This window comes from Cavia porcellus, unplaced genomic scaffold (genome assembly GCF_034190915.1).
Source record: "Cavia porcellus strain 051 isolate PalLab524CR breed Dunkin Hartley unplaced genomic scaffold, mCavPor4.1 scaffold_17, whole genome shotgun sequence".
Classification (NCBI taxonomy): domain Eukaryota; kingdom Metazoa; phylum Chordata; class Mammalia; order Rodentia; family Caviidae; genus Cavia; species Cavia porcellus.
The window spans coordinates 54,269,658-54,293,607 of record NW_026947500.1 but is presented as its reverse complement, the minus strand read 5'-3'; the positions used below and the strand labels follow the sequence as shown (position 1 = coordinate 54,293,607).

Here is a 23,950-nt window from a genome sequence, read left to right as displayed (position 1 = left end):
GACCCAATCGGCGAGCAAATAGGTCGGCGTCTCTGCCTTGGTCCGTCCTCCCAGAGAGAGGAGAGACTTCAGAAAAGAACCAATGAGGCTGTAGCAGAGTCTGATTGGCCGTCATCTGTACCAATCCACGGTGGGAATGGCGGGCGCACCCCACCCCGGACTCTCACTGGGCGGAAGAGGTTGACGGGCCCGAGAGACATGCCAATGTCCGCGGGGTCTTCCGCAAGTGACACTCGACCGCGCCAATTGGCGTGCTGCTTGCCGGAGGCCGAGCCCTCCCCCGTGGCCGTCGACGGGGCGGGGACGCTGCGCGGCGGCGGCTGAGGCGCTAGCCGTGTGGGGTGCTCCGGGAGGTGGTGGCGGCTGCGGCGGCCCTCGCAGGCGTTTCGGGTCCTGCGTCTCTGGGCGGCGGCGGCGGCTCATGGCGGCGGCCGAGCTGAGAGGAGTGGTGGCTCCGGGCCCCGCGGCCCTCGCGGCTCCAGGCGGCGGCGGCGCCGGGCCCCCGCTGGCGGGCGGCGGCGGGCGCGGGGACGCGGGGCCGGGCGCGGGGCTCGCGGCTGGGACGGCGACGGGCGCGGGAGCGGGCGGCGCGGGGCCCGGGGCGGGGGCAGTGGCGGCGGCGGGGCCCGCGTCTGCACCGCCGGCCGGAGGCTCGGGCTCGGCCCGCGAGGGCTGGCTCTTCAAGTGGACCAACTACATCAAGGGCTACCAGCGGCGCTGGTTCGTGCTGAGCAACGGGCTGCTGAGCTACTACAGGTAACGCTTCCGGGGCGCCGGGCCGCGCGGTGACAGCGCGTACCTCCGCCCCTGCCTCGCCCTGCGGCGGCTCCGGAGTGCCGCGAGCGGCCCTGCGACGGAGCGCGGGGTGGACGCGTGGGATTGCAGTAGGAGAGTATGCGCCCAGGTTCCGGGGCCCACCCCTGCTCGCTGCTGTCCCGGTCGTGCACGGCGCGGCTTCCGAAGCCGGGCCGCGGCCTCCTGCGTGTCCGGGCAGCGCGCGCGCGGTGGTCTCCCGCACGGCACCAAGAGCCTGCGTCCCAGTGGGGCCGCGGCTGTCCCGGCTTGCCCCACCTCTTCCCGGAGGAGCGATGCAGCGCCTTGGCCGGCGTTTCTGAGATCTTGGGGTTGGTGGAGCTTGCGCTCTGGAGAAAAGGGAGGCCGAGTGTTTGACAATTTATTATGCATTTGGCCCCTCCTGAGACTGTAGAGAGAGATGTGAAGCTGGGCCATCTGAACTGGGGCCATAAAGCATTTCCCCAGGGCCGGAGGTCGTGGCAAGATGATTTACATACAGTTTGTCACGGGCTGCCAACAGCCACGCTGGGAGTTAAGAGATGTTCCTGTCCTCATGATGACGAAACGGGCCGCGGGCACCTTTCCCGGTGTTGGAGGAATCGGGAGTCGAAGTCACTTGCGTTCTCACCAGCATAACCTAAAACCCAGTTTAGTGTTACAGGAATTAGAGAAGCAGTTACCTGTCTAACGCTAGAAAGTTTGTAGGTCGTGGTTACTATGTGTATCTTATACAAAGGGTATAAAAAGTATCCATTCTGGGAGACTTTATGATAGTATCCTTTCTAATTGAAATCTTTTCCCCGAAGACTTTCTTATCCAGGCCTCTTCAACTGATGTTGAAGAATAGCTCGCTTTGGGTTTCTTTTCGGTCATTCGGCTGACCAGGAGTTAGGGGTGAGCAGATCCCTTTGCCTTTGTATTAGCTTTTAGAAAATTTGAAGATGAGCTTGAAGGTGGGAGTTGGAGACAGGAATACTTTCTTATCGGTCCTTTGACAGTAAAAGATGTTGCCTCAGATATCTCAGCCTCTCAGCTGACACTGTGAACAGGTGTGTATCTCATTTGTGTTATTCAGATTTGATTTTAAGTTTAGCTTTTCTGACTGTGCATCTAGGATTGTTATAAATCTCAGATTTTAGCTTACCGTGTTGTTTTCTCCCCTACTTGAGTGCATGTTTTCTTGTCATCACTGTCTGTCATTCTCATGTCCAGTTGATTTGTATCCTGCTATGACTTGAAAATCACTATTAGCTGGGTTCCCTGTTTTCACAAATGGTGCATAGCCGAGGGTCTTAATGTGTGATCTTGTCTCTTTCTTGTCCAATTTGGGGGCCAGTGGAGTGTTTGTTCAGTACTAGTCTTGGTCAGTACTGATTTTGGACATTAGTAACTTACATATTGTGTTGCAGCCACTTTCAGCTTCCTTCTTACAAGAGCTGACACTTGTCTTGACTGTAGATAAGATTCCTTTCAGAGCATACCAACCCTTGCTGGACATGGTGGTTCACATCTCAGCATTTGGGAGGCTGAGGCAGAAAGGTCACTGAGAATTTGAGACCATCCTGGGTTACATAGTGATTTCAAGGCCAGCTTGAACTACATAGTGAGACCCTTTCTCAAAAAAAGAAAACAGCTAGCCATGTGGTGGCACATGCCTCCCAACACTTGGAAGGCTGAGGCAGGAGGATCACTGTGAGTTCAAGGCCAGCTTGGACTACCGAGTGAGACCCTGTCTTAAAAAACCAAACCAAACCAAAACCTTACCAACCCATTTATAGGGGAATACATGGGTGCCCTGTTCTTTCCATGCTGATGGTCCTACCCACAAACAGCCCAGCAGCAGAGGCCAGAGGAGCAGATGTGTACCACCCTCCAGATGAGGTTACAGTGCAGTGCAGTGCTGCCTGCTGTCTCTGTGGATGTAGGCAGTTTACCCATCCCATCAAGGCTGTCAGGTGTGCATCTCCCTCCCAGAGTTACTTAGAGTTGTCGTGTGTCCAGAGTTGTTTTTGGGCCTCCCTAACCTGTAGTCTCTTATGTATCCCCACTGTTCCTCTGCAGTGTGCTTCCTAGACTCAACCTCTGATGAACCGCCTTGATAGACTTTGGAGAGCCATTCTGTGCTTCCTGCCTCCCCTGAGTTTTCTTACATGCCTGTTTCTTCAAAACTTGTTCAAAAACGGCGTGGTGGCACATGCCTGTAATCCCAGCCCTCTGAGGTTAAGGCAGAAGGATTGCCCTGAGTGTGAGGCCAGCCTGGGCTATATAAGTGAGTTGAAGGCCAACTTGCACTACATAGTGAGATCCTGTTTAAAACAAAAAGCTTTAGGGATTTATCTCAGTGGCATAAGCAGTGGCCTGGCAAGTGTGAGGTCATGAGTTCGATCCCTGGTTCATCAATCCTGGGTTGGTTCAAAAAAAAAAAAAAAGCTTTATGTGAATCCCAGCTCTCTCAGAAACACCAGGGCAGGTTGTAGTACTGGTTTCCCTGGCGACCTTCTAGAGGTTAAGCTACTATTTGAGCCAGCCTTTTTAGGCAGGACCTTTCTAGCCAGAAAACATCACTGGAAGAACTTTTCATGTTCTGCACTAATCATTTATAAGCCTTGTTACATCTGCCCAAACCTGAGAGCTTTCAAGTCAGCCCACCTTGCTCCCAAAGTGGCTTGGCATTTGTTTTTTTTTTTTTTTTTTGTCTTTTTCATTTTTATCGGTACCAGGGATTGAACTCACGACTGCCTGCTTGCAAGGCAGGTGCTTATGCCGCTGAGCTAAATCCCCAGCCCCCGGCTTGGCATTTGTTAAACTGCTGTAGACTGCATGTGTGAAGAAACTGCAGTCTGGCAAGATCACCCATGCTGAAGAGGCTTCTAGGAAGTGGTCAGTGGAAAACCATAAGAAAGAGGAATTCAGTAGATGGTCCAAGCAGCACTCCTGGAATAGACAGTGAGGGTGAATGGCTGGTCAGCTGTGCATCTGTAACTCAGGCTGCATTATTCATCATGTAACTGAAGCTGGGGGCAGGAGGTAAGAATAGAAAAACCAGGACTTGCTTTATGGCGGGGTGGCAGGTGCATACCATGGAAAGTGGCCCAGTCCATCGAGCCCTCCCCGGCTCCACGCACGCCCGCCTGCTGGTTTGGGTATAGGCTTTCTTAGAGGTCCTGAACCTTGGTCTCTGAGTGCAGGGGTGTGCCAAGTCTGGCATGCAGGAATTCTGGATGTGCCAGGTGTGTTTGGCCACTTGGCTCCCCTGCAAGGGAACCGTCTCAGCTTTGTGCTGTGGCAGTTGGCAAAGGACTTTGCCCTCTTTCTGTGCCAGGTTGGACAGGGAAAACTGCAGTCTCAGTGCTCAGGTCCCAGCCTCACCAGCAGGCAGTGGGGACGGCCGCATCACTCTCTGCACATTGGACATGGGGCAGGCTCGGTATTTTATGTGAAGTGCTTTGTCGCTCATTGTCACCAAATACTGCTGCAAAGTTCAAAAGTGAGGCTATTAATAGAACTGTGAGTCAGGAGAGATTGGGAAAATTTTACACCCAGCCCCTTGAGCACAGATCTGCTGAATCTCTTGTAGCTATTAATAGGATGGTTGAGGAGTTCCCACTGGTGGAATTCCATGGTCCTTAGGAAGAAATATATTCCAGAAAGGTTAAAATGCCTGGTGACTGTTTCATGATTATTTGTTCCTTGCTCTGCCAATCCCCGGTATTTCGTATCATTTGAGCCCAAGCTGATATTTAATAATGTAAACACGTCAGGGTGCTGTTTTACACTTCTTCGATGTAATTTAAGCTCGGTGTGACCGCTCTCATTGGGGCCAATTTACGGGGTGGGGGTTCAATAGGTGTGTGAAGTGGGGCGGTCTTAAGAAACGAGGTTAAAAAAAAAAAAAAGAAATGAGGTTAGGCAAAATCATGTTGCAGGGTGTTGCAGAGCACTTTGTAACTTCCAGATAGAAAGTATTTCTTGACTGCCGGAGGACATGAGGGAGCTTTTTGGATGAGGGGACTTTACTACATCCTAAACATGGTGATGGTGAAACCAGTGGATACATTTGGGAAGCTTCGCTTAAGCTGTGCCCTTAAGATTGCTGGATTCATATTGCACGTAGTCATGGCTCAGTAAAGCTTGCTTTTAAGAAGCTGATAGTGAGCAGGGCCAAGGGCAATAAAACGTAATTTAGAAACAGTACTTCGTAGCTTTGGAGAGGAGGTTGTTTAAAGGAAATGTAGATTTGTAGATTCCTAAGACTTCCATTTTCCAGAGAGCTGGGAGTTAGGAAAAGAAACGGGGCGTGATGAAAGATGAAGCACCGTCACCTTTGTGTTCAGCTGCCTCTGTCTCCCCATGGCAGGTCGAAGGCAGAAATGAGGCACACCTGTCGTGGCACTATCAACCTGGCCACGGCCAACATCACGGTGGAGGACTCCTGTAACTTCATCATCTCCAACGGGGGTGCGCAGACCTACCACCTGAAGGCCAGCTCGGAGGTGGAGCGACAGCGTTGGGTGACTGCCCTGGAGCTGGCCAAGGCCAAGGCGGTGAAGATGCTGGCAGAGTCAGGTGGGGGCAAAGGGTACCTTGTCACCTGCAGTTCTTCCCCAAGGCTGAATCTGGGGTGTGGGGTGGTGGGGGTATGAGTTTGAGGCAGTGTCTGGAGACAGTTTCAATTGTCACAAGTGAGGAGGTACTACTGTATAGTAGAGAACAGAGGCAAGGGTCCTGCTAAACTCGCTACACTGCATGGAGTAGCCTCTGTAGCAAAGGACCACCTCATTGGGTGTGGAGAACTGTCCTAGGCATGACACTCATGCTCCCACTGTTAATGCCTGCCAATACCTTAAAATCTGGAGACAAAATCTGGGAACATAATTATTAGCCAATCAGGTCAGTTTTAGGATTTATTTTTGTTACAACTCGTACTTTAGGTTTATCCAGGTCCTTTTTCCAGTGCTCCCTTGTTAATTAAGTTGAAATAATGCTAATAGACAACCAAAAAACTGTGATGTTTTCTATGTAGAATTTTCATTTTGCTAAATTGTTCATTAAAGAGAGCAATCTGGTTCTGTTTTGATTTTTCTTCAAGGAAAGTGATGAGATCTGTGTCTCTGAAAGGCTAGGTGTTTCATCTTAGTAAGCTTGTTCACTCACCTGCTGACTTTGTTTGCTAATTTAGTTTCTCCTATGTCTTCCTGTAGTATGTTGAATGTCTGCTAAGCAATGAAAGGAAGATAAACTGCTTTGTGAACTTTTTGAACTAGGTTATATTTTTGACCTTGACTGCATCTATCTAGCTGATAGGGCAGGTCTCATCTTATTTCTTTTGTTTCAGTTTTAGTGCTGATGTTAGTTCTTCTAGAGGAAGTGACAGTGCTAGAAAAGCACTTTGCAGTTACAAAGTGCTCAGTATGAAAGGTAGTAAGCAATGCAAGGTGTCTTGCTTGTGGTGCTAGGTACGGGACAGCTATTTAGTATATGCCGCAGGTGTTTGCTGCAGGTGTCCTGTGGACCACAGTGTAGAAAAGCGGCCTGGGCACAAGGAGCCAAAAGTCAGCCGGGGCATGACTCCAGGGGCCAGCCTCAGTGGAGGGCATGGTTGGAAGGGGTCCTGGCTTTCACCCTGGCCAGGGATCACTCATCTTCTTGGCTTCCCTGCAGATGAGTCGGGTGATGAGGAGTCTGTCTCCCAAACTGACAAGACAGAGCTGCAGAACACCCTGCGAACACTGTCCAGCAAGGTAGAGGACCTGAGCACGTGCAATGACCTGATTGCCAAGCATGGCACTGCCCTGCAGCGCTCCCTTAGCGAGCTGGAGTCCCTCAAGCTGCCCGCCGAGAGCAGTGAAAAGATCAAGCAGGTCAACGAGCGGGCCACGCTGTTCCGGATAACGTCCAACGCCATGATCAATGTGAGCACTTGCACTGTGTCCCTGCTGTCCTTCTCCCCCTCCCTTCCTCTTTTTTTGCCTCCCTCCTTCCCTCTATCCTCTCTCCCTTCTATCCTCAGCGTTGTGCATGGTAAAGCAGAGAACTTCAGCTCCTGTCTCCTGCTTGGGGATCTAGATTGCATTGTCAGTCTCGCCAAGTGAGACTTCTGCCCAGATAGTCAGGCAGACAGTGTGATAGCCGGGGAGCAGACAGGAGGCCAGCATTCCAGCCTCACATTGCCTGCAAGTAGGATGGCGCTGGGGATGTCAAGTCCCTGTGGGCTGTAGTTTAATTCACAGTGGTGCCTCATTTCAGGAGCTCATTTCATTCCTGGATTCTGGTAAAGGTGATCATGGGTGTGTTCCTGCAGGAAACATGGCTGTGTCATGTTTGTCACCTCCTGCAGAGCTCAAAAGCAGAATTTTACTTCACACTTTTGTTTGAGAACCAGATTGTTTGCAAACAGAAGCATTCGTGAGGTGAGGTGCACTGTGTTTTTTACCACCTTAATCTGTTGAAAGTGAGAATCTGCATGGGTCCATTCTCCCATCCTGCTCCTCAGCATCATGCTAGGGTCGTGTCCTGCTCGGCCATCATGTCCTGCCCTGGGGGGTGGTAAAAGGGTTTGCAGCTGGCCCCGATGAGAACTCCCTCCTTGGTCTTCAATTGCAGGACTGACTCTTGATAAGAAAATTACTGGCCTCTGCTTGGACACCTTACTTTTAAAAGAGGGCATTGCTCCTGGCTGCTCAAGGTGCCAAGGGTGGCCGTTGTTGGTTTGCAAGATATTTTAGCTGTCCAAGCAGAGGCTCAGCAAAGCGTGGTGCCCTGGCTCAAGGACGTGGTGAGAAGTGTGAGATAGATACGTGCTCCTGACAGTGCAGTGCTCCCTCTCCTCATCCTTGGTGCTCATGAACCAAGTTGTTTTAGTCCCTCTCAGGTAGAGACACTCAACTTTTCCCAGGTGAGAGGTCTGTGCTGTGGGAAGGGCCCCGTGCGGGTCCTACCAAGTGGGAGAGACCATGCACGTACAGTGACTTGTGTCCTCTGCCCAGGTGGTCAGGCAGACAGTGTTATAGCCAGGGAGTGGATAGGAGGCCAGTGTTCCAGCCTCACATCGCCCCCTAGCAGCAGCTTAGTACCACTTGAAACGCACTGTTACCAAGCTGTCTTCCCTGTAACTTGCTATGCTAGTTGTGGTGCCTTCAGTGTGACGCACATGTTAAGGTGAACAACCAGCACATCGCAGCTCTGAACAGAGCTCCATCAGAGGGAGAATGCTTTTCCCTTATTTTCTAATTTGCTTAGGGCGGAGCTTTTCTCACTGGCAAAGTGGGTCTGATGAAGTCAGTTTGAGGCAGTCAATATAGGTCAGTGTAGTCAGCCACTGATGAATACCTGGGCCAGGGGACATCCCTTAGGCTATTGCCAGGGAGCTGGAGACAAGGTGGTAAGCTGAGCCCTTGGGAGGGAGCATGTTGAGTGTGGGGGTGGAGTGGGCTGCGTGGAAAAAGCCATGGAGGTGTCGAGTCGCACTCTGCTCAGGGCAGGGTGACCAGAGCCAGGACGACTGAATGCCACAGTACCCTGGGAGTCTTCCATGAAGAAGGGCAAGGTGCATGGTCAGACATGCATCGCTAGTGGCTCTGGCAGTGGCTTCAGTAGCAGGATGTCCCTCAGGAATGTAGGGGGGCTGATATGGGGTGATTCATGCATGGTACCCCACAGAGCACCTCACACAGAGCTCTCTGGCTGGCTGGATCTTGGTCAGCCTTGTTCCAAAAGAGCAAGGGGAAAGAGCAGGTGTCTGGTGGCAGAGCGCTTGTGTGGCATGTGCATGGGTTTGCAAGAGGGATATTGGGGGCAGTGGTAGCTGTGGTTATCCCTCGATGGTGCCCTAGAAACTGCCACCAATGGGCTGTTAGTGCAGAGGGGTGTTGCTGGCGCTGAGGCTGCAGAGGAAGGAGGCCAGGTGTGGGTCTTTGGAATTGGGTTTAGTGATAGCAAATGAGAGGCAGACTTGGCCAGCTCTGATGTGGGCATTAATGTGGAGCCTAGGTTTCACTGGCCGCTTGCTCTGAGCCTGTCTGGTTCTGAAATCCTTGTGTGAAGTAGCACCTTCTGGATGGAAGTGGTTGCTGTACTGTTGGTTTCCCAATAAGAGGAGGAGCCCCAGGTAGGTTAATAACCTGCCTGGCCTGCAGCCTGTGCTGCTGCCTCAGGGCTCCACAGATGCTAGAGGAGGCCTGGCTGGGTGGGAAGATGGATCTGAGGGAGCAAGTGAAGCGGAAAGAACGATGTGCTTCAGGTCTCTGGTGTGGGCCGGACAGAGAGCTTGGAACTGCCCTGGGTTGGGCAAGGACAGAGAGAAACAGGTGGTGAGGGAACCCTGGGAGTGGGCTTTGGGACTGAGGGTACTGTGAGTCAGAAGTGGGGGCCTTCTCCACAGCTCACTGAATTTGCAGCCTGGGAGCTTTGGCTGCAGTCGGTCCTTGGGGTAGACGCGCCTTTCAGCTTCTCTGTGATGGGGAATGGGCTCCCACACGCGCATCATCTCCTTCATTCTTCATCTGGCAAACTTCACCAGGCTTCTCTTGCATCAAGACAGCCAGGAGGCATGAGATTGTGGGAATGAGCTCTGAGATGTCCTTGGTTTGCTTTTGATTCATCTGGAAAGGAAAGGCAGTCGCCAGCCTGGGCACAGCAGGCTGGAAGGTGGCACTGAAGAGGCAGCCGCACCGTCTTTATTGAAAGTGGAGCTTTTTCTTAAGAGTGAGGGGACAGAAGAGGTGTGTACTGAGGTCTGTGTGTCCCAAAAGCACTGGGTGGGCCCATGGGAACCTCGGGAGGGCGCCACTGCGTGGCGTGGACCCTCCATGGGCACAGATGGCTGTGGCTGTTCGTTGCACTTGTCCTGGTGGGAGCCTGCAAAGGCGTGGATGCAGCCAGATTAGTCTTTTCTCTGGATTGCCTCTCAGGTTGCTGAAATACCCTTCCGATTTTTAAGGTCAAAAGTAAAAGAAATCTCTCTGTATTTAATTCAGCAATGATTCCCTGCTTCCTTCGGCTCAAGGCCTCTGCTTTTGGCTGTTTGGTGCAGCCTCTGAGGGTGGTGGTTTCCCTGTGCTCTCGAGCAGCCTGCACACTGGGCTCTGTGGTGGTGTCGGGAATACCTTGCCTCCTAGGTGTGCTGCTGACTTGGTATTTGTTTGGTTCTCACAGTCAGGAAAAGATAAGAGAGCCGTCACAGCCGTGGTCACACTTCCCTGGGCTTGACCTTGGTCGTGGCTCAGCGCTAGCTGCCTGGTATGGTGGAGGAACAGGGTGTCCTTCATTGTCATTGGCCTGCCACAGTCCCCCGGAGGCCAGGGCAGGATCCCTGACCGCACTTTCCCTGTGCAGGCGTGCAGAGATTTCCTCGTGTTGGCGCAGACCCACAGTAAGAAGTGGCAGAAGTCACTACAGTACGAGCGAGACCAGCGGATCCGGCTGGAGGAGACCCTGGAGCAGCTCGCCAAGCAGCACAACCACTTGGAGAGGGCCTTCCGAGGGGCCACCGTGCTGCCTGCCAACACCCCAGGCAGTGCCGGGTCCGGAAAAGGTGAGACACGTAGCCCCGTAACGTCTTTCCACCAGAGCCTGCAACTTCCTGTGTGTGCTAGGAGCACCCTCACTTTCCATGCCCAAGCTCATGTGGAGTGGCACTGGGCTCTCCAGTCCTCCCGCTGCTTCTCTGGCTTTCTGCCATTTGTTGCTGAGTGCATGCTTGCTGAACCAGGCATTGGTGGAAATAACTGGCAGGAACAAGCACAACTCTTCTCCTTGTAGATCAGGGCTGTGCTGGTAAAGGGGACATGAGTGATGAAGATGATGAGAATGAGTTCTTTGATGCCCCAGAAATCATCACCACACCTGAAAGTCTGGGCCACAAGTAAGTGACCCCAGGTGGGCAGGGAAAGTGGGTGCATCTGGTTGGTCCGGGGTTCGCTCCACTGCAGGGGCAGGAGGCTTGTCCGTCTCCATACTTAGCAAGTGCTGGCTCCTGTCTTTCTGAGACAGGGTCTCTCTGTGCAGTTCAGGCTGGCCTTGAGCTCACTTTGTAGCCCAGGCTGGTCTTGAACTCACAATGATCCTCCTGCCTCAGCCTCCCAAGTGCTGGGATTACAGGCGTGAGCCACCATGCCCGGCTTTTTTTCTTTTCTTTTTTTTTTTTACTGGCTCCAATCTTGAGCACAGCGTGGGCAACTCTTAAACCATGTCTCCCTGGGCCTGCAGAGTCGTGCATGGGCACCCTCCTCTGGTTGCCCATCCATGAGTGGCTCAGGGTTTGCACTGTGCAGTGCTGCTGAGGGCCAACCTGACTCTGCTCTTGGTTCTTCTAATGCTTCCTGCGTTTCCTGTTTGCACTGTGCAGCGGTGCTGAGTACCACACCCAATTCTGGGCTTGGTTCTAATCCTCCTGCATTTCCTGTGCCTGCAGACGCACTGGCAGTAACATCAGTGGAGCCAGCAGTGACATCAGCTTGGACGAACAGGTAACTTGGTCAGAAGCTGTCTGTATGAGGGCTCGGGCCATGATTCCTAAGGGTTTAAATTTGTGATACACTAAGGAAACAGGAAGTCCTGATTTTCAATTTTTTTTTTTTTTTTTTGCACAGGGGAAGGGAGAGTTATAGCCAATTGTCTCTTGTTTGTGGGTGATTGAATGGCCTTGTTCTTGCTCTCAGTACAAGCACCAGCTGGAGGAGACCAAGAAGGAGAAGAGAACCCGAATCCCGTACAAGCCAAACTATAGCCTCAACTTGTGGAGCATCATGAAGAACTGCATTGGGAAGGAGCTCTCCAAGATCCCAATGCCGGTGAGGCCCTCGAACAGCCAGTAGCTGCCCGAGGACTCCCTGGCCCCTGGGGAGCATGCCACTGGAACAGTTCTACCCACTTGCGCAGCAGCATCAGCTGTTGAGTTGCTGGTGTGGTTGTGGCAGTGGCCTGGCGCCCCTGCAATGCCCAGAGTCCAAGTCTGTGCTCAGGACAGTCACTTACAAGAAGGTTCCTCCGCTGGGGCCTGCAGAGAGAAACACGGCCTCGGTTCTTTCTCTGCAAGGTCTGCAGTTAAATAGGCAGACAGGTTAAAAAAAAAAAATGCTCTGAAATTGTTAGGGGAAATACAGTTGACATACAAGAGCATAGATGCAAAAATAAGTCACTGCAGGCTGAAATACAGTTGACATACAAGAACATAGATGCAAAAATAAGTCACTGCAGGCTGGAAGCCAGGGTCTGTTTCCATGGTGACTGTGGGATTGGCTGAAGTCACACTTGCGGTCCTGTCCCTCTAGTGTAGATCCATTCACCCTGATTCAGTGCCTTGGTGGGCCTGATGCTTCCTGCCTGAACCTCCTGACCCTCGGCCCTTTGGTATGGCTGTGGCCCAGACCATTTCCGGCAGGATCCAGCTCTCATGTTGGCTCTCGGGGAGGCTCTGGCCCAGCAGCCAGGATGACCACCTTGCCCAGTTCTCCAGGAGCTCCATTGTTAGCATGTGGTAGGGCATTGCACTGGCTCACTCTGCAAGCATTGGCCATGTGCTGCCTGTTTGCCTTGTATGGGAATGGGTGTACCAGTTAGGTCCAGCTTCTATTTAAAGGCACAAGTCCAAATGTGTTGGTTTAAACCAGGGGTCAGCAAACCAAGCTAAGGACGGTTTTTATATTTTCTAATTTTTAATGTTTGAAAAATATCAGGGGCTGGGGATTTAGCTCAGTGGCATAAGCGCCTGCCTTGCAAGTAGGCAGTCGTGAGTTCGATCCCTGGTACTGATAAAAAGGAAAAAGACAAAAAAAAAAAAAAGAAAAATATCAAAACCCATACACTCAAATGCTCCTTCCTGGTGGCGTGTGCACAGCTGCTGTCCTGGGGCCCTGGCAGTGTTGAGCAGGTGCAACAGGGGCCGCATGGCCGTGTGACTCTGGGTGTCCAGCGTTCCCCAGGTCAGGCTTTTGGCCCTGCTGTCACATGTGCAGGAGCTCCTGCTCTTGGCATGATCTTTGGGCTCAGTCCTTAGGTACACAGTGGCTGCCTTCTCTTGAGCCATCAGGATCACACTAGTGCTTCAGAGGGCACGTCTGGAAACTTCCTGACTCATTAACCTCTTGAGTCTCCGTGGAGCTGAGTTATGTGGCTTTTGTCACTGGAGAAAAGGCTGGAGGTGGAGGGGGGGAATTGTGCTGCAGATTCTGTCCATGGGCACATATTTGGCCAACCGAACCATGGGAAACATTCTTCCGCTTGCACCTTCTGCCCCTAAATGACCCCAGTCTTCATGGGCATTTACTGTGTGTGTGGTCCTGGTATCTTTAGCCTGGTGCCTGGAACCTGGAGATCTTCCACAAATGTCCAAGTAATTAGTTAACTGGGTCTTCAAAAGCACATAGGAATTTATATCTAAATTTATAGGATTTTTGTTAAATTGACTAGGGCTGGGAATGTAGCTCAGTGGTCCCATCAAAAAAAAGTTGACCACAGACAAGGCAAGGCCGAAAATAAGCACATGGGAGAACCAGGAGGCGAATGGGGGGAGAAGTCGTGCTCCTGGGATCTGAGAGGAGAGGCTGGAGGGTGCAGCAGGCAGGTGGGCTGGGGGGCATCCCAGCCTCGGAACTGAAGCAGTTCCAAGCAGTGGCTGTGAGCAGTGGCTTCTAGGATAGGCGACCTCTCCCCTCTCCCCACCAGTTCCTAGTTGACTTTGCCTGGGGAAGGCAGTCCTGTGCCTGTGTACCCGAGCCATCCCTGTCTGTTCTTGGGGGTCATAGGAAGTGAATTCTGGCTGTCTCTAGGCTTTGGTCTGCTGCGGCTTGGCGGGGCTCCCCTCCTGCATTGGTTTCTGGGAGCTCTTACAGGGCCTCCCCACACCGCCTCGAGGTTTTGGTGTCTACCGGGCCCCCAGCCCCTGGGCTGCAGGACACCAAGGCTCCTCTGTACCCTGCCTCTTGGTCCCCTGCTGTTGGTGGGCTCTGTGCTGATCTTTGTGACTGCTGCCTCTCCATCGCCTGGACAGCTGCTTCCTTGCCCTTTGCATCCTTAGATGCCTTTGTTTCCCTTCACCCCCTGCATAATGAATGGCCATTGTGGAAGCTTGGTCCTTTCGGAGACACTGGTTCCCGGGACAGTTGTTAGAAGGCAGGGTTGGAGTAGGATGGACCCGTCTGATGGCTTTGCCAGCTTTTGTGGGATATGTGGGCACGCTGCTTCACAGCACCTGAGGTTTTGCTCCCTAGAGTTGTGTGGGTGTAGTTAATCAGCATCTCTCTGATTAGGACTTCACTGTCTTAGGTGGCTTCCTTCAGTGTCTGGAGCATGGTTTTGGGGTGCGGCACTCTGTATATGTAGGTGCCACTCCCAAAGGGTGAGCTCCAGAGTTGGTCCTGTGGTGCTGTGTTGATATAAAAAGGTGCCCAGAATTTCTTAGAAAGTGTAGACCCTGTTGTCTCTTTTTAAATATATAAGCACATACAAATAAGAAAATACTGCTAGTGGCTAAATCAGTCTTTTTCCTTTATTCTTCATTCTTTTTTTTTTGGTACTGGGAATCAAACTCAGGACCTTGTACTGCTGAGCTGCATCCCTGGCACCATCTTTTGTTAAAAATAAACTCTTTGTAGTGAAAATTGTATGAGTGATTTTATAGTTGAATGCTGACAGTGAATATTGTAGTCAGGGATTGGTAGTGGAAAGGTGGACAGAAATGAAGACAAAAGGGGAGTGAGTGTAAGAAAGCGAAGTGTTAGTTTTCATCTAACTGAAATGCTTCTTAAGCCAGAGCTTTTCAGCGGAAGGAAACTTTCTTTCTCTGTGGTCTGAACTTGGGCTCACATGAGGTGACATTCAAGCTCATGCAGCTGCACTGCTGATTGCATAAGCTGTAGGCTAGCTTGGGAACCCAGCTTCTTTTAGTGCAGTCTGTAATTGGTAGAATCATTTAAGATTTTGCAAGGTCTCTTTAAAATAAAAAAAAAATTTTTTTTTCTCTTTAAAGAAAAAAAAAAAAAAGATTTTTGCAAAGTTCCATAGGGAGTGTTTCCCTGTGGGTCCCAGGTAGTGAGTACTATCACTCTGCTTGAGTTTTCATACCCCAGGGAGTAGCCCTGGATCTGGAACCCTTGTGTTCAGTTAGTGTCTCCCATATAGAGGTGCCCCCTACACACACACCCACATGCATACATGTACTTTATCTCGGGGGAAAGTGCCCTATGCTGGCTCGATTCTTGGATGGGTAAGAGCAGTGCTTTTGGCCCTGGTAGGGCACACCAGAAACAACAGTCCAGACTGGGAGAAGTCAGAATCCCAGTATTGTCTCGTCCAGGGCAGAACCTGACCTCAGTGACCTCGCAGCAGTCAGGTCAGGGCAAATTTGTGATCTTCTGTCTGAGCTGGGCCTGCTGGTACACAGCTGCTATCTGTCCCAGCACCAGAGAGCAAGAGGGTCCCTGAGCTTATGGCAGCCTAGGCTGCATGGTGAATTCAAAGCCAGAAGATCTCAAAAAGCCAAATTAAATTTACCCTCTTTTCTTTCCTCGTGCAAGACTTCTGGGTGTCCTTGTGCTGAAATCTGTTATATTTTGTGATGTACTCATCACGCATCTGATGACAGCCTCCCTTGGTGCCTGGGTCTGTCAAGCTTCCCATCTCACAGAGCTTGTGGTTAGTGACCGGTGTGACAGTGACCTCCACCACTCAGTGCCAGAGGCAATCAGCCAGAGAAACCGGGTGCCTACAGGGTCAGCCCAGGAGCCACTCAAAAGCCCAGGCACTGCTCTCTCTCTTGCAGGGGTTGACAGTATCCTAGCATCTCTGCATCTGTTTCTCCACCTGCAAAAATAAATACACAAATAACATACAATAAATAAAATAAAATATGTGGCGAGTATTTGGGCCTAGTGTTTACATCTGCTCTTTTCCTTGTAGGTGAACTTTAATGAGCCCTTGTCCATGCTGCAGCGCCTTACTGAAGATCTGGAATACCATGAGCTGTTAGACCGGGCTGCAAAGTGCGAGAACTCTCTAGAACAGCTCTGTTATGTTGCAGCTTTCACCGTGTCCTCCTACTCCACTACTGTCTTCCGTACCAGCAAGCCATTCAACCCACTCCTTGGAGAGACCTTCGAGCTGGACAGGCTGGAGGAGCACGGGTACCGGTCCCTCTGCGAGCAGGTAGAGGCCTGTGGGTCTGCCACTGTCTGAGGGGAGGGGTGGCTTCTAGAGTGGTTACCCTGGAGTTGCTGTCACCTCAGCCTACTTTACTTGGGGGCCAGCCCCAGAAGCCCTGGCACCGTGGGTGAACATGAGTCTTGGGGACTTGGAGTGCGGGTTAAGTTGCTCCTCCTTCCTGCCACCTTTACTTGAACCTGGTTTCTTCAAGGTGAGCCATCACCCTCCTGCTGCCGCGCACCATGCGGAGTCCAAACATGGCTGGACACTGCGTCAGGAGATCAAGATCACCAGCAAATTCCGGGGCAAATACCTCTCCATCATGCCCCTTGGTAAGCATTGGTGTGCAGGGTGACAGGGTGTCCTGCCTCAGGGACTGTGTGCTGGCGTAGGCATCAGACTTATGCTTGGCTGAGTGGTTTGACTTTTCAGCTAGTGGAGGAATCAGGAGGTGCAGAGGCCAAGGCCCATCTTGGCACACATGCTTCGTCCTCTTATCGGAAGTGAGCACTCCTCCAAGCCCCACGCAGAGCATCAATCTCGGCACGCAGTATTTCAAAGCCCTCTTTTCCCCTAGTGTTTCTTTCACTTCTCCATGACCCAGCCCTCTGCGAGTCAGAATCTGTGATGGCAGGTTGGGTGTCCTGACTGGCCTCTACTGCCTTCCCCTCTTCCTCTGCCTGCTGGCTTAGGTATCCTTTATGTATTGGATGAATTCAGCTAGGATGAAACGACTTCAAAAGATTTTGTAGGATTACAGGTTAATTTTGTGCAAAGATCACAAAGATCAGGCGTGAGAACAGAAATCTGAATGCACAGTGTTAAAAATAGTATATGAAGTCTTCGCACCTAGATAGATCTGGTAGCTTTTCCTTACCTTGTGTTTTGTATATTTTAGGGCCCCTAAATATAGGTCAGTGGCACAGCACCTGCTTGACAAACGTGAAGCCCTGAGTTTGATTCCAGTACCAAAAAAAAAAAAAAAATCCTGTAATCCCAGCACTCTGGAGGCTGAGGCAGGAGGATTATTGTGAGTTCAAGACCAGCCTGGGCTACAAAGTGAGCCCAAGGCCAGCCTGAACTACATTGAGACACCCTGCCTCAAAAAGCCAAAAAAATAAAATAAAACTATACATTTTATGTATTGTGATCTCATCATCTATAGTTTTATGGTGTTAATTTGTGCAGCTTAAATTACATTAGAGAAAAAGTTGCAAGCAAACCACCCTTACACTGTCTTATTTGTCTAACTGCAGTTACCATCGTGGTCCAGTTTTGTCTTTTCCTTCCTTTTTTTTTTCTGAATATGTATATGCATGGTTTTAGGGATTGAACTCAGCCTACGCTCTATTCTAAACTGCATCCATAGTGCCTTTTACATTTTTCATTTAGAAACAGAGTTTTGCTAAGTCTCCAAGTTTACCAGGTTGGGTTTGAACTTGCCATCCTCTTGTCTCAGCATCTTATTTATCTCAGTGTAGATTTGAGTTAGTCTCTTGTGTCCTTTCATTTCAGCCCAAAAGACTCCTTTCGGAGTTCTTATAAGGCAGATCTGCTATTTACAAATCTGTGCAGGTTTTATTGATGTAGGAATATCTTTTTTTTTTTTTAAATTTTTATTTTTTTGGTACCAGGGATTGAACTCAACCTCACACTTGCTTGCCAGGCAGACGTGTATGCCATTGAGCTAAAGCTCCAGCCAATCTGGGAATGTCTTAATTTGCCTTTGTTTATGCAGAAGTCTTGTTTTGCCTCGTCCCATTTTGAGTATGTCATCCCACTGCATGCTGGCCTCTCAGGTTTCTTCTTCTTTTGTTTTATAATAAATACACAAAACCTAAAATGTAGCATCTTAGCCATTTCAGCTGCAAGGTTCTGGCCTTCAGTACATGTGGTAAGGGTAGACAAATCGGCCTGTCCAGCTCTGGGGGTCTCCACTGTGGAAAACAGAAACTGGTCCCTACTCCGCAGTGGCTCCCATTCTCCCTTCCCCAGGCCCTGGAAACCACTATTCCGCTTTCTGGTTCTGGGTGCTCTCAGGATCTTTATGGCTGGAATCACACTGTGTTTGTGTTTTCACGATTGACTCTTTTCACATAGCATGCTGTTCACAGGATGCGTCCACTCTGTAATGATGGCAGAACTTCCTGCTTAAGGTGCACGGTGCTTGCTGTATGTAGAGACTATGGTTTGCATGTGTGCGTGTCTGTCAGTGGATCCGGCATAGTTTCCATGTTTAGCTCCTGTGAATAGCGCTGCTCTGAACACAGGTGTGTGGGCAGCTCTTGAAGACCTGCTTTTCGTGTTCCTTTGGGTGGATACCAGAAGTGGAATTACTGGATCAGCCTGAGCTGTATAGAGTTCAAATCAAGATTTAACATAGCGAGAGCCTGTCTCCAAAATCCAAGAGGAAGGCCGGCAGCCAGATGTGCCTAAATCACAGTTACCATGCTCTTTTCCTTAGTAGTTATGGAGGGAATTTAAAATAAAAGCATTACTGAGATTGATTCTATTACTGGCTTCGTGTATAAGATTTTGATTACTTTAAGTCCCCAGCTGTGCTCACACCACTGATTTTGGTTTGGTACTCATTTAAGATTAACTCAGAGGAACAGGAAAGCGTACCTACTGAGTGCTTGTAATATTTCAAGTGTTTTGTTGGGCAAAGTACAACATGGTGTTGTTAAAGTAAGAAGTATCAGTAGAGGGAAACCAGTCCATTGTTATTTCCCGTCTGCGTGGTGCTGTTTGTCCAATGTTTCTTTTCACTTGTGTACCTCCCCACGTCCAGGTACCATCCACTGTATTTTTCATGCAACTGGGCACCACTACACTTGGAAGAAAGTTACCACGACTGTGCACAACATCATCGTGGGGAAGTTGTGGATAGATCAGGTAAGGCCAAGCCCCTGTGCCTCTGGATCGAGATAGCCTCTTGGGGTGGATCTTCGCAGATCACTTGAGGACTTCCTGTCATGCGATAGGACTTTTATCCTCCTCAGTCCCTGTGCTACAACTTACCATTTGTAAATGACCAGATCACAGCATTCATCTGTGACGACTAGACTGTGTTGAGCACTCTGAAGGTTACAAGAAAGTAAGACCCATGCTGCCCTCCTTTTAAAAGGCGAAAGATATGAACTAAGGAGAAAGCAGAGCCTGGTCTGCTACTTTAGTGCTTTCATTACTCATGGAATATTTATTGCCTAACAACAGCTAGGTGCTGGAGTTAGAGTCAGGTGAGACCTCCTACAGGGCTCTGTGTTTGGAGATTGGTGACAGTCACCACACAGCACTCCAGGGCAAGAGATGTGCTTGGGCCTTTCTTACTCCCTGATAGTTTGCTCAAGAGAGAGCGCTGCTGTCTTCTGAGCAGTGTGGCTTGGAGCCAGGTCTCAGAGTGGCTGGAGACTCAGGAGGCAGAGAGGAGACCTGAGGAGGTGTGGAAAGGCTCGCTGTGCACAGCCTGGATGCTGTGAGGGGGACACTGCGAGTTCGGCAGAAGGGTCTTGGAGTGGGGATTGGAAAAGTAGACAGTGTGAATCTCAGTGTGTGTGCTAAAGGTCACATTGAGCCACCTCACATGTGACACAAAGCAGCAACTGTCCTTGGTCTTGATTGCAGCCTGGAGTCCCAAGGTGGGGAGAGCCTGCTGCGCTCTACAGGGTTGGCGGAGGTCAGCGTCCTGAGCAGGGGGCACCAGGATGCCAGGCTGATGGGTAGAGGGCCTTGAGGTGTAGGGTTCACAGAGCTAATCCATGTTCCTTTTCCTTTTGCAGTCTGGTGAAATCGATATTGTAAATCACAAGACAGGAGACAAGTGTAACCTTAAATTTGTTCCTTATAGCTACTTCTCTCGGGATGTAGCAAGAAAGGTAAGGGAAGCCGGATTGAAGTTTTCTCACCTGACCAACCGTGTGTGTCTCAGGGCTGGCAGGTCCACGAATGTGTGCTAGATTGTGTGGCTAGATTGATACTCTAAATATGGTGCTTCATGAAAGCAAGGTGGTAGCACAAGGGCATAGACAGACAGACCTCCTGAATGTGGTGAGTCAGAAGCACAAGACAGCATCTGCAAGAGTGGACTGTATCGTACTACACCAGTGGCCTCGTTTCTTCTCTGTGGTAACAAGTGAGAAGTCAAAGCCAAGAGTGTTGAATAGAAGGACCCCTGTCAGTTGCTTCTTCTATTTATATCCTTGCATTAAAACTCCCCCTACAGCCAGGACTGGCAGTGCATGCTTGTAATAATAGCACTCCAGGAGGCTGAGGCAGGAGGATTGCAAGTGTGAGCAACTTAGTGATTTAGGGAGAGCCTGTCCCGAAGCAAAAGACTGGGGATGAAACTTAGCGTGAAGGCCCTGGGTTCAATCCCTACTACCAAAAACAGTAAAAACCCCTGTGCAACACTGAGAGTAAGAGACTCTGGGTGGAACCTATGCCAGCCCAGGACCTCGCTGTGCTCTGCTGCTTAACCTTGCTGTCTGCCTTGCAGGTGACGGGGGAGGTGACTGATCCATCAGGAAAAGTCCACTTTGCCCTCTTGGGGACCTGGGATGAGAAAATGGATTGTTTCAAAGTCCAGCCAGCTGCGGGTGAGAACGGGGGTGATGCCCGGCAGCGAGGCCACGAAGCTGAGGAGAGCAGGGTCACACTGTGGAAGCGGAACCCTCTGCCGTGAGTACCGGGTGGCCCTACAGGGCGAAGGACAGAGAGGCCATGGAGGGATGGGGATCGCCTCAGGGGTCATGCCATGGTGCTACATGGATGCAACCTGCCTCCTCCCCAGGACACTCAGACCAGCTGGACTGGGCTGCCGGGAGGATTTGCCCTCTGTGAGGCCCAGGGCACTATGAATTCTTCAGCTTAGACAGCTGTGCAGGAGCAAGCTGCCGGGAGCAGCCAGCCAAGATGGCCCAGGGAGTGAGGGGGCCTGTGGTAGTGGCCTGGGTTATCTGGGAAGCCCTGGAAGGAGCGCTGGGAGCTGGCTTCCTGGCCCGGCCTGGGTCTTGGGTGGGCAAGGCCTCAGTCTCGGTCTTGGTGTTGACAGTGACCCTGGGTCTCATGTGGGTGAGGCCTGGCGGTTGGGTCTGGATCTCAGCCCTGGGCCCAGGTGTCACCTTCCCTCTCTCCTCTGCCTCCAGGAAGAATGCAGAGAACATGTACTACTTTTCCGAGCTTGCCCTTACGCTCAATGCCTGGGAAGGGGGCACGGCCCCCACCGACAGCCGGCTACGGCCAGACCAGAGACTGATGGAGAACGGGCGCTGGGATGAAGCCAATGCTGAGAAGCAGCGCCTAGAGGAGAAGCAGCGGATGTCCCGCAAGAGGCGGGAGGCCGAAGCCGTGCGCGCCACAGAGGACGGTAGGGGCCAGTGCCTGGTGTGGTGCCCTGGAGGGCAGGGTGGGGTGGGGAGCGCCCTGCTGACCCTGTGTCGCTTCCCTCCCCAGGCACACCACATGATCCCTACAAGGCCCTGTGGTTCGAGCGCAGGAAGGACCCGGTCACCAAGGAACCCACCCACATCTACAGGGGAGAGTACTGGGATTGCAAGGAGAAACAGGACTGGGGTGCGTGCCCAGACATTTTCTGAGGGTCACACAGGGAACGTGGATGGAACAAGGACAGGACAGCGGGAGCTGGCGCCACCCTTCAGGAGTGCCCGTCCTTCCCGAATCAGTCACCTAAAGCAGCCCTGTGGTGGTGATTGGCTGGTGGCCTTAGCTGATTGACTCAGAGACCAATGGCCTGATGAGTTGGAGAGGGAGCAGCCACTTGACTGTGGTCCTGGCTATTCCCCTGCCTGCTGTCGCCCTTGGCCCAGCCTCTGTCTGATCCCGCTTGGCTGGGTGCAGTCTGCGGGGATAGGGTGCGTGGGCATTTTGGTGCTGTCCAGAGCTGAACTGATTGGGAAACTGCTCCGGAGGAGCCTCGGGGGACTGCAGCAGCGGAGAGCCTCAGGGTGGCTGCTCTGGTCCTGCGCCCCAGGCCTGCCCAGCTGTCCAGTGCCGAGAGCCGCTCCACTCCACCCTCTAATGGCAGCAGCAATTCCGTGGCAGGGAGAGGCTGGGTTCAGGGGGACAACCAGGAGCCCTACTCGCCTGGCTCTCGTCCCTGTCCCTTGTCGCCTTGAAGCTGCTCCCAGCGCCCAGGTCTGCACCTTGAGCAGTGGGCGCCTGTCCCACCCTGAGGTCCTCCAGGAGTGGAGAGACTTTGACCTGGGACCTGGATCACCATCTCTTGAGCCCGCGGACTGGAGCCGCCTCTGGAATAATGTGTTAAATACCTGTATATTATATATATGTAGAGAAAAATCTAATTTTTGTTTGATTTCCCTGCTCTCTGTTAAGAATCTTGGTTCTGAGAGCCCCGATGTCCCTGGGACTGGCCATTAGGGGCCAATGGGCCGCATGCACACTCGGCCACATCTGGCCACCTGGACTGTCTCCAGGCTGCAGTGGGGCTGCAGGCTGCCAGGCTCTGCCCAGCTGCTGAGGATGGGACCTCCCCTCCCGCTGCCTGCTCACTCTTCCCTTAGGAAGAGCATGAGGGAAACCTCGAGGCCAGTTCCCAGCACCAACATGGGAGGCAGGGGGCTGCTGGGTGTGCTGTAGTCTTGTTCTGAAGCCGCTCTCCCCCGCCAGGCGGCTCATCCTTGTTGAGGATCACAAATTGAGGTGCCTTCCTTGTATGCTTTCTGTTAGTTTTTCGTTTTTGTTCCTTAACTGCTGAGCCTCAGCCAGTGTGGGATCCTGGGGCAGAATCATTCCAGAGGAAGCCACTCCACCAGGACCAGGTCTCACGGGCAGGCAAACCAGTCCTTCACTCAGTCTCCTGCATCCCCTTCCAGCCGTGATGAACAGAAAAAGAGGGACAGATGTGGGGTGTCTCTCCTGGGTCCCTTCCCCAGCACCAGCTCGGGTGATGTCGGGGTCCTCAGTGGACTCAGTAGGGTGGAAGTCCCTGTGAGCACCCTGCTTGCTTCCTCTCCATCTGCACTACATTTCTGCCCCCACCCCTGCCCCTGTTAATGGAAGACACGTAGAGCCTTCAGGTGGAATAAAGTCACATCAAAACAGAACTATATATATTTTCAGTTCTTTTGCCTTATTGCTTTTTTTCCAAAAAAACTACTAAATTAAATAATTTTTAAAAAGCCATATTGTGTGTTTGGTTTGCTTCTGTTCTGCTAGGCAGGATGCGGTGGTAGACAGCAAAGGGTCTGCAAGAAGTTTGGCTCAGGGCCCTGGCCTTAGAGAACAACTGGTACAAAAAACCCTGGTGTTTCAACCCTGCTGCTGCAGTGGAAGCTGTGGGAGCTGATGAGGAGGACTTTTTTGTCTTTTTGAGACAGTTTTACTTACACAGTTCAGGCTGGCTTTAAAGTCACTCTGTAGTCCACGCTGATCTTTAAAGTCCCAGCAATCTTCCTGCCTCAGCTCCTGAATGCTGGGGTGACAGGTGTATACCTTCACACTCAGCTTCATTTTGGTCTTGAGAAATAATTGGTAATGTTTGTGATTGTGGTCTGTGGCCCAGTGTTGGCTGGGTTGAGTGTTTGCTTCCTAGGTACAGTGAAGTTTCCTTGAATTTGATTTCTGCCCATTTAGGGCCTCAGGCTCTGACTCAAATAAGGGCTCAAATCCTGCTTTTTGCAACACAAGCAGCTGATTTTGACTAAAGATTCCTGAGAATGGCTGTGACCTTAAACACACCTAGTTCATGTTTTCTCTGAGGGTCTCCACCAGGCAGGGGAGGCAGGGTGATGGGCGGGGGCACTGGGCCAGATCAGAGGAGGCTGGGTTCCCCACCATGCCAGGCCTTGGCCTGCACATCTGTGGCAGTGGGCAGGAGCCAAGGTGACACCACCACTAGGTGTGGTGCATACCTGTAATCCCAGAACTCTGGGAGGCTGAGATAGGAGGATTGCAAATTTGACTCCTAATGTGGGAAATTTAATAACTTGGTGAAATCCTGACTCAATAAAAAGGGTTGTATGTAGCTCAATGCAAAGGA

General features: G+C 51.5%; 1 protein-coding gene across 1 annotated transcript; it reads left to right on the top strand.

The window, feature by feature from the left end:
• The first annotated feature begins 285 nt into the window (after positions 1-285).
• Osbp (oxysterol binding protein) lies at positions 286-23,094 on the top strand. Its single transcript, XM_063228159.1, has 14 exons — positions 286-756; positions 5,153-5,361; positions 6,457-6,707; positions 10,129-10,327; positions 10,555-10,657; positions 11,207-11,261; positions 11,454-11,585; positions 15,691-15,936; positions 16,145-16,265; positions 18,725-18,828; positions 19,713-19,808; positions 20,429-20,610; positions 21,078-21,298; positions 21,385-23,094. Exons 1-14 carry the CDS (start codon positions 422-424, stop codon positions 21,525-21,527), a joined length of 2,397 nt encoding a protein of 798 aa, XP_063084229.1. The 5' UTR covers positions 286-421; the 3' UTR covers positions 21,528-23,094.
• The last annotated feature ends 856 nt before the right edge of the window (positions 23,095-23,950 follow it).

Coding starts and splice junctions, on each gene's coding strand:
- Osbp (XM_063228159.1), top strand. CDS start 422: ATGGCGGCGGCCGAGCTGAGAGGAGTGGTGGCTCCGGGCCCCGCGGCC. Junction 10,658..11,206: donor CCTGAAAGTCTGGGCCACAA/GTAAGTGACCCC, acceptor CTGTGCCTGCAG/ACGCACTGGCAGTAACATCA. Junction 21,299..21,384: donor CGTGCGCGCCACAGAGGACG/GTAGGGGCCAGT, acceptor TTCCCTCCCCAG/GCACACCACATGATCCCTAC.